Here is a 9,928-nt window from a genome sequence, read left to right as displayed (position 1 = left end):
GATCAAAAAGATTGAGATAGAAAACAAGCACAAATCCAACCTGGCAGAAATGTAAATTAGTATAGCCTCTTAGGAATGTAATTTAGCATTATATCAGGTTTAAAAATGTATATACACTTACAAACAACCATAGAAATGTGAAGTAAGAACACAATTTTAAATCCATGAGAGCGGCAAATATTAAGAAGTCTGACAATACCAAATATAGACAAAGATATGGAGCAGTGAGAACTCTTATACATTGCTGGAGAAACTAAATTGTTAAAACAGTTTATAAAAGATTTTGGCATTATCTTTGTAAATTGGATATGAGCATATTCTATCACCTAGCGATTCCACTTCTAGTATAGACCTTAGAAACGCTCTTGCACACATGTGCCACAGGGACACTTCTAAGAATATTCAAAGCAACATTGTTCTACTAGCTAAAGCTTAGGAAGCAACCTAAATATACATTGATAGGAGAATGACAGAATTATGGTGTATTTATACCATACACTATATATGGAAAATTCTATAGTAGTAAAAATGAACAAACTAGAGTTACATGCAGCAACATGGTTGAATCTTAGAAACATTATTCTTAGTGTTCATTGTTTTTTATGCTGTTTAACACGTAAGTTCCAATTAGAGCAGAAAATAACATAGGATCAACTACATAGTAAGTTTTGTTAAATATTTGTGGGTTGAAAAAATTTTTGGAAATATCTAGTATGGAAATAGATGGTTAAAGGGTTATATTATAAAAATGAGGGGAATAATGTAGTTGTCATATTGATGGACATCTTTGATTTTCAGATTGGCAGTAGAAGTAGTGTTTATTCCCCAGAAAGCAATGTACGGAAAACAGGCTCATATATATATGAAGAGTTTATGCCCACAGATGGTACTGATGTTAAGGTAAGATTGATCAAAGTATATTTTAATTTTGTATTTAGAGTTTACCAATGATCTCAGAAAAAGAGATTACCCTTTAATTAGCTATCCCTAACCTCTACTCTGTATCTCTTTCTTTTTAACAAGAGATTCTTAATCTCTTTTGGACTGTGAATGCCTTTGGCAATCTGAAGCCTGTGGACCCTTTTTTTAGAATAATGTTCCCAAATGCTTAAAATAAAACATACAGGATTACAAAGGAGACAAATTTTGTAGAAGTGTAGTTTTCAAAATATTTAAAAACCAATTTTGTGATACAATAATATGTATGCTTCTTTGAAAGGACATTAAGTAACAAAATATAGTGGGTAAAGGGTCTAATAGCCACCTCAGTTTCCAAGCATTGATTAACTTAAATGTTTTTTTGAGATCTGCAGCAACTGTAGTGTGATATAAAAATATTTGTGATTTCTGTTGGTGAAAAATAAGGTCTTAATTGCTTTACCTTCAACCAGGTTCTGTCTACACAGAGTGTTCTTTCTAAGGGTGTAAACCTGATCGTGAACCTCTTCTTAAAAATTCTCTTGTGGATCCTCATTGACCACAGGATAACAATCAGATTCATAAGGCTGGCATACAAGATATTTCACAATCTGCCTTCTTTCTGTCCTATGGACCTTGTTTCTTACAGTGTAAACCATACCAAATAACTTACTCTTACCTGAATATGTCATGCTGTTTCATGCGTCTGCCTCCGTCTGTGTTTATTACCTTTGTTTAGAGTGCCTTTCCGTTTCCTGTCTGCCTTTGAATTCATGCTGTCCCTCACCTCCCCCCACTCCTTTTTTAATCTTTTTTTTGGCAGTTATTTCCATCTAAAATGTTTTTGTGATTATTTGTACCTTTCTTCTGTTAAACTAAAAGCAATTTGAGAGGGATCACATCATCTATATCCTAGTATTTCCTCATAATGCTTGGTATAACTTTCTGTAAAGAATGAAACCTCACTTTACCAGTTTTGCCATGAAATTAGTTACTTATAACCTCTTTCAGTGTATTGAAAATTTTGGCGTGTAAAATGGAAAAATGTGTGAAAGAATAGTCTGGAAACTAAAGTATTTTTTATTGATTATTCTTTCCTTTGAATTTGTTGTCTGCTGTATTTTTATATAGATATTTTTAAATAAAATATACGTTTAATTTCCATGAAAGGTTTATACAGTGGGTCCAGATTATGCCCATGCCGAAGCTCGAAAATCTCCAGCACTCGATGGCAAGGTGGAACGAGATAGTGAAGGAAAAGAAGTAAGATACCCTGTTATTCTTAATGCACGAGAGAAATTAATTGCTTGGAAAGTCTGCCTTGCGTTTAAGGTAAGACGTTATACAGGCCATATAGACCTTTGTAAAAGGAATTCTAATTCTCTTTTTTGAGTAAAAGAGATTTGGGCTTAAAATTGGAGAAGTAAGCTGAGAAAATGAGAGTGGTACATCTGAATGAGTTATGTACTTTTCAAAGGATTCTTATTGTGCCAGTAATAAAATGTATAATAAATGAAGGCCTTTGTTTCTCTATATTCTTTTTGTATTATATAAAAGGGACTTTGTCCATTTTATTCAGAAATTAAAATTACAGAGGAAAACTTAACTAGAACAGTAGAGTTAATCAGTTTTTAGGGGTATTGTTTAGCATATTAAAAACAAAACTGGTTACAAGTATTATTTACTCATAGAATTGATAAACGATATTTTTGTTGAATAAAAATTCCTCAGTAGTCTTCTAGCCTTGGCAATTGATCCTTTGTCCTATTTTGTGATAAAATATGTGCGTGAAAGCAATACAAATACATTTCTCAAAGAAAACTTTTTACTTCTCACATTTGACTAATTCCTTCAATTAATCTATATTGTTAGGTTTTTACTACCGTTTAGTAAAGATTTAAATAGGAGTAGTACTGCTTGCATCTAATTAAGGATAAATTACCTTTCGGAAGCCTTGCCTCTGATATGTAACTTAAAGACTGGTGTATATTAATGGTTATTAAATAATAAATTCTTTGTGTCTTAATAATTTGAAGTCTCTTTTACAGAAGGAATATTAGCCTGAAAATGTATTTTAATAACTTTATATAAGTCATTTAAATTTTGTAATACCAGACTTAAATCACATTGTAGTAATAGTAGTAATATGTGATGATTTGAATAGAAAATGTAGAAGATTAGAAAATTCCTGGAGCCTGAGCAGGAAATTCATACCTTTCAACTGTTTTCTTCTCCCAAATAAAGTAAATTTGTTTGGGGTGCTCACAGGTGTAGTTGTGGGGTTTAAAAGATGTGGTTGTCAGGATTTAAAAGATTAATAGGGATAGTTTGACATTTCTTTTGGGATATGTCTTTTTAGATTAAAGGGATATAATTTCTACAAGCACAAAGTTTATCAAAGTCTTTAAAATTTTTTACTTTTATTTTTTAATGAAATGTTAATTGAAGAGCTTCTTGATACCATATGTTATGTTTGTGGCCTCTCTTGTCTCTTAAGCTTTATTCTACATCTGCTTCATAGTAAGGAAGTTAAATAATCATATGGCATGTGTTATATATTTTCAGAGTATTCAGGTTATAAATAAGTAATTTCTTTCATTTTTTACTTATTATGAAGTAAACTAATAACCGGTAGTACACTTTTAGCCATTTATATAATTTGATATGTTCCAATAAGACTGGAAAACTGTGAATCCTAATTCAAATGGTACTTTAAAGTTTATAATTTATTTTAAATAGCAAACAGTTTGTGGCTTTGATTTGTTACGGGCCAATGGACAGTCCTATGTCTGTGATGTCAATGGCTTCAGTTTTGTGAAAAATTCCATGAAGTATTATGATGATTGTGCAAAAATACTTGGGTAAGAATTTTTTTTCTCTATATTTTTTCCTCTTTACCATTGTTATAGCTAATGAACACTGTTTATTCAGAAACCAAATAATTGTAAATGTCAGATGATAAGATTTTGTGTAAGCACTCTAGAGTAGAAATTAGTGTTCATAAAATTACATCCCCAAAGATGATGCCAAATCCTGGCTTATACTTTGGGTTATCAAAGACAGATTAGTTTATGACCAGTATAGATAAAGCCTTAAAAGAATTTTAACTTCATAGATTTAGGAATGCTGTAGCAGTGATTTATAAAGTGATTATTAATAAAAACAGCTGATTTATTAGATTACTTTGCTCCTAAATTTTTTTTTTTTACAAGAAAGATTTGCCCTGAGCTATCAGCTGTTTCCTCTTTTTGCTTGAGGAAGATTGTCCCTGAGCTAACATCTGTGCCAGTTTTCCTCTATTTTGTATGTGGGACACCACCACAGCATCGGTTGATGAGTGGTGCTAGATCTGCACCCAGGATCCAAACCTGCAAACCCTGGGCCACCAAAACGGAACGCGTGAACCCAACCACTACGCCACTGGGCAGGTCCCTTCTGAAGTTTTTGCTATATAATTATAGTTCAGAAAATTTCATTCTTTTACTTAATGGCACAAAATTAACATTCATAAAATAAGTAACCAGAGTAAAATAGAAATATTTGGAATTCAGGATTCTTTTGAATGATGCTGCTTTCTACAAGCATGTGTTACTTAAAGATAATCTCATTAGATTATCAGGTGAATGTAAGAGAAATTATTGCATATGAGAATGCCATCTTTATTTTCTTTGACCTGTTTTCTTATACCTTGATTTAGAAGACTCACAAGACAAGCTATTTTAAACCATTTCAAAGTAAAAATGACAAAGCCATAAGAAACTTACGCTTTAAAATGTATTTTAATAATTGGAGTCAGCTTTTATAGTATATTTCAAAGATTCGTGAACTTACCCTTAACCTGAAATTTGGAAGAGCTTACTAAATGTCAGCATGAATAAATGCTAAATTTAAATAAAATAAAAAATGTTTTATGTATTTAAGCATGTCTTCACTGTTAACATTTTAGTAAAATATAATAGAAATTTGTTAAAAAAAAAGAGCAATGGTATTTAGAATAGCTTTATAGGTGATCAATAAACTAGTAAGAAATGATCAGTGGCCACGCAGAGGAGACAGTCCTGGGTTTCAGAATCTATGTAAGTAGATATGATGCAATTATAGTGATTTATTTGAATCCAGTGTGATTTATGTTTTTAAAACTAAAGTAAATAAGTAACTAATTCCAAATTCATGACTTCCCATTAGTATGTTCTGATACATCAATTTAGAACTGCTGATCTAATTTTTCTTGATCAGGATTGATTCTTTAGGTTGCTTTTTATGTGCTGTTATCATCACTCGATACTTTGACTTTCACTCTTATGGCTCTCTATCATTTGTCATTAAATATCCAGTTTTGTCCTAAAATGAACTAATTTTTAATTTTTTTCTTTTTGTCTTAAAGCAATATTGTAATGCGAGAGCTTGCTCCACAATTTCATATCCCATGGTCAATACCCTTAGAAGCTGAAGATATCCCAATTGTACCAACTACTTCTGGAACTATGTAAGTTTGAATATTTTAATTTAGAAACTGCTTGGGTTTTCCCCATCAGTCTATGCTGTTACAATAAAGGTTAAATTTCTGAATGATTATTAGACACTTTATTGTGTATGTTGTATATGATTCACTTTGCAGGTAGAGAAATAGATTATATGTTTTTATAGGAGTCCGTCTAGACTAAAAATCTTTTCTGTTGTTACAAATAAAATCCTGGAAAATGCTTGGATAATTGTAGAACTATTGAATTAAGCTATAAAAATAAAGGAGGTGCCAACAGGTATATTACTTAAAGGTTCATAGTCAGTGGTCACACAACTTTGGTGCTCTCAGCATGTAAAGAAAAAATATAATTATATCTTGAGGTAGGTTAATTAGACCAATATTGTCAAAGTGTTTCATAACATTCAACTAGTGAAAATTACTACTTGAAACTTACCAAATGCTTCATATTTACAGCTTAGAGATTTACATTATCATTTTAAGTATTCTGAACAAGTCCTGATTAGGGTGAGGGAGGACCAAAAATATTTAATTTTGTTTTTAAACCAGTATTTCCAAACTTACTTAACACAAATTTTGGGGGATAACTTATTAAAATCCTTCAGGGTTGTATTCCGAGGCTCAGTTTGGCAAACACTAAATTATACCCTAGCATTCTTCCTAGGACAGTTTTATCCTCTAGTAATTTGAGTTTGAAATACTTGTTCTTACATGGGCAAAGTAAATATAGCACCTATCAATAAAGCTTAATTTTGTTTGGATTTATTGAACTCTCAGTCTATAGTGATCTACAGGACAAGTATTTAATCAAGTTTTGGGATTGCAGTCCATTTCCTTTTATCTCAGAGTTAGCATAGTTATTTCCAGAGAAGAAGCAGATATTGTATAGCTTAATATTACTCCCCCTCCAGCTTCTTAAATTCTTTTTAGGATTTGATTTGATAAAATGGACTGGTTGTTACAAGTACTATTCTCATGGGGAAGATCTTGAAATGGTAAAAGATAGCTTTAAATAACGAGATGTTGCGTTAATTTGAATTATACAACACAAATCTTTGTTAGAAAATTGAGAACATATTTTTTTTTTATTTTAGGATGGAACTTAGATGTGTCATAGCTGTCATACGTCACGGGGATCGAACACCAAAACAAAAAATGAAAATGGAAGTGAGGCATCAAAAGTATGTTTTAAGGGGAATAATTTAACACTCAGGAGATAATTTAAGATTTCTGATAGGTGATTAGCTATTTTGATTAATACATCATATAGAAAAGCTGTTTACCACCATTTCATGGCCATTAATATTTAAACCACTGGATGCAAACAAAACCCATTTAAAATAATTGTATATATCAGCATCTGAAAATTATTGTGGCAGTATCCGTAGATGATCATCACTCTGACCTGGCTTTCATTTATTATTGTAAAGGTGTGCTGTTTAATCTTAGTTTATTATTCTCTTACATTGCTTTCTGAGAGTCATTAACCTCTCAACCTTCCAGAAGAAAATTGGTGGAATGAAAGTTTATGTTATTTCTATTCGGTATTTGATTTGGAGATAATAAAATTTGAAAACCTGAGCTATTAAATATGTGTGGAAATGTATTTTTAAAATATTTATGTGTATATAGTGACTTCAGAGAATATATTTTGTATTATAATCATATGTTCAATTTCCATCATGAGTAAACTTTTAAAAATAATCTAGTGATTATTAGTTTGATATGGTTTAGGAAAATACTAAGTTTTATCATTCAAAGTAGAGGAGCAACATGGTATAGTAAAAGATGACACACAGTATTTGAAATCCCTAGACCCCTGAGTTCCATATCTGTCATTTATTATAACTGATTTTTTTATGTATATGGTGGTAATATTAATTATTGCAAACAACTAACAGTGCTCTGTCTTTTTTACAAGATTTTTTGATCTTTTTGAAAAGTGTGATGGATATAAATCTGGGAAATTAAAACTCAAAAAGCCAAAACAATTACAGGCAAGTGCATTTGATTTCTTACTGAGTTTAAATTGCTAATGGAAAAGTTATATAAAAATTCAATTGTTTATTAATTTATTTTGTAGGAAGTGCTGGATATTGCACGACAACTTCTTATGGAGCTGGGGCAAAATAATGATTCTGAAATTGAAGAAAACAAGTCAAAACTTGAACAACTTAAGACCGTGTTAGAGATGTGAGTATCTTTTTTAAATCCTTAATTTTGCTAACTACTTGTAGTACTCTTTTTTGGTATGTGTGACTTTTCATGTTAATTTCCTTCACAGTTTGATCTGTTTGCTCTTATCACTGTAGCTGAAGAGAAATTAGTGAAACTCTAATGAGATTTTTATTTTCACCAGTGTGAAAATAGATTGTTGTACTGAAGGTTATTGTTTTAGTTTTACTTTTAATTTTGGTGAGAAGATCAAAATTTGGATCTCCTCTAAAGTGCTACTTAGACTGAAGGCCACATTACTAACATGACCACAGATTCAGTGCTGCTTGAATAAAAAACAATGTTGATGTTTTAATCAAGTGAAATTGGTACCACCAGTATTCCTGTTATAAGCTTTACGTAATTTGGCCACTTACAATCTTATTTCCTTTATTTATTTATTTTTTTTAAAGATTTTCTTTTTTTCCTTTTTCTCCCCAAAGCCCCCTGGTACATAGTTGTATATTCTTCGTTGTGGGTCCTTCTGGTTGTGGCATGTGGGATGCTGCCTCAGCGTGGTTTGATGAGCAGTGCCATGTCCACACCCAGGATTCGAACCAACAAAACACTGGGCCACCTGCAGTGGAGTGTGCGAACTTAACCACTAGGCCATGGGCCCAGCCCCCTATTTCCTTTATTTTTTAAGCACACATACATTTATGTTTTTATATATTTCTATACTTTGTCATATCTTCAAAATTGTCTAAGTTTTGTAGAGAAACTTTTTTGTGTTTTCATTTTTAATGGGGTTAGAATGACTAGCTATGGTACAGATTTTCTGCTAGTATATTTTGAAGAATTCAACAAGGTAATTACAAACAGAAGGGGACATTAATATTTAAGATGGATTTGAGCTTTTCTTTAGGAGTTCACATTGAACGCTTACTGAATATTGTCCATTCTCCTTGCCATTTTTCAGGTATGGCCATTTTTCTGGAATAAATCGTAAGGTCCAATTAACCTATCTCCCTCATGGTTGTCCTAAAACATCTAGTGAAGAGGAAGGTATGTCATTATTAATGCCTGTTGTGTTTTAATTACATGTAGGGACTTGCTACTCATCGTTGATTATCTTTGGGCTTTGTTCTGTCTAATAGTTTACGGACTGGCATGCTGAATAAAGGAAAAGTAAAGTGGAGTTTTGTTAACTGTGCCTTCTATCTTTTAAATAAAGTATAGATTCTGTATCCTTTAAGTAAAGGATAGATTTTATTATTTTGAAAACTGCTTTTGGCTTCCCTTTTACTCTGAGGTTGTTTGAGAAAGTTTATTTATTTATAACTAGATGTTACTTAATGGGTCCCTTTCTTCCTCTTTTGGTATAAGAGGGCAGAGTATACAGAATAAAGCTCAAAAAGTATGAAAAGACTATATGAAAAAATATACAATCAATGTGTTTCTAAAATGGATATTTTCTTCCACCCAATAAATCAGACTAAGCACTTAAATAAAATTAGTCTCCTAAGAGCAGTCAGCACAAAAGTCCATAAATTTATCTACCTTTCAAAAGAAAAATGGGCAGGGGTTGGAGGAGCCGTTTCATGGAGAGATGCAGATGCACAATAAAATAATGATAACAGTATTTGTAATCAATCACTCTTGCCTATGACATCGGCAAAATATTTTATTCTTTTTTCAAACTAGTAATGAAGAATGCTAATGAGACAGGATTTCAGTCTACTGGTAGGTGTATAAATTGAAATAACTCTTTGAAAAGTAATTTGGCAATATATGTATGTGTCAGAACTTCAAAAAATATTCATATGCTTTGACCTTAATTTTTCTTAGAAGAATCTACCCCAAGGAAGTAATCAGATAGGGAAAGATTGATCAATGGCATTATTTATAGTAGCAAAATTTTAGTGATTATCTTCACTGCAAACACAAGTTTGATTATGTTGACCTTTATATATTTATTTTAAAATTTGACATGTTGCTCTCTTATCACAATCTGTGATTAATAACAGTGCAGATTAATTTCCTATATCTTAATGTCTGTGATCAAAAACATTCTTTAAATAACTGTCATTAAAAAGCCAATTAAATGTCTTTCCATAAATTAGTATTGGCCTACATGGTAGAGCACATACAACTGCTAACTAACCCCAGGGGAAAGGGTGATTTTTCTATCACTGTTAATGAATTATCATTAAACTCTTTAGCGCTTATATGGTTTATTTTTAAATTGTCTTTCTTTCTGTAACCCAACAAAGATCTTAGGCTGTGATAAAGGGCAAGTCAAAATTAAGTATAGAAACTCATTCACTTATGGTACTTCTCCTATGTCTGAGAAAATTACTTTAATCTAGGACA

General features: G+C 31.5%; 1 protein-coding gene across 12 annotated transcripts in view; it reads left to right on the top strand.

Moving 5' to 3' along the window:
• PPIP5K2 (diphosphoinositol pentakisphosphate kinase 2) overlaps window positions 1-9,928 on the top strand; it is a 63,995-nt gene that overhangs the window by 15,326 nt on the left and 38,741 nt on the right. For all 12 annotated transcript variants that reach the window (XM_046666023.1, XM_046666029.1, XM_046666028.1 and 9 more), the window contains exons 7-14: window positions 799-900; window positions 2,089-2,250; window positions 3,658-3,779; window positions 5,303-5,404; window positions 6,496-6,582; window positions 7,323-7,398; window positions 7,485-7,594; window positions 8,535-8,620. In XM_046666023.1, the coding sequence (XP_046521979.1) occupies window positions 799-900; window positions 2,089-2,250; window positions 3,658-3,779; window positions 5,303-5,404; window positions 6,496-6,582; window positions 7,323-7,398; window positions 7,485-7,594; window positions 8,535-8,620 (847 nt within the window). The remainder of the gene's footprint in view (window positions 1-798; window positions 901-2,088; window positions 2,251-3,657; window positions 3,780-5,302; window positions 5,405-6,495; window positions 6,583-7,322; window positions 7,399-7,484; window positions 7,595-8,534; window positions 8,621-9,928) is intronic.

This window comes from Equus quagga, chromosome 7 (genome assembly GCF_021613505.1).
Source record: "Equus quagga isolate Etosha38 chromosome 7, UCLA_HA_Equagga_1.0, whole genome shotgun sequence".
Lineage (NCBI taxonomy): Eukaryota > Metazoa > Chordata > Mammalia > Perissodactyla > Equidae > Equus > Equus quagga.
The sequence above is the reverse complement of the archived record's forward strand: the minus strand, read 5'-3'. Positions and strand labels throughout refer to the sequence as shown.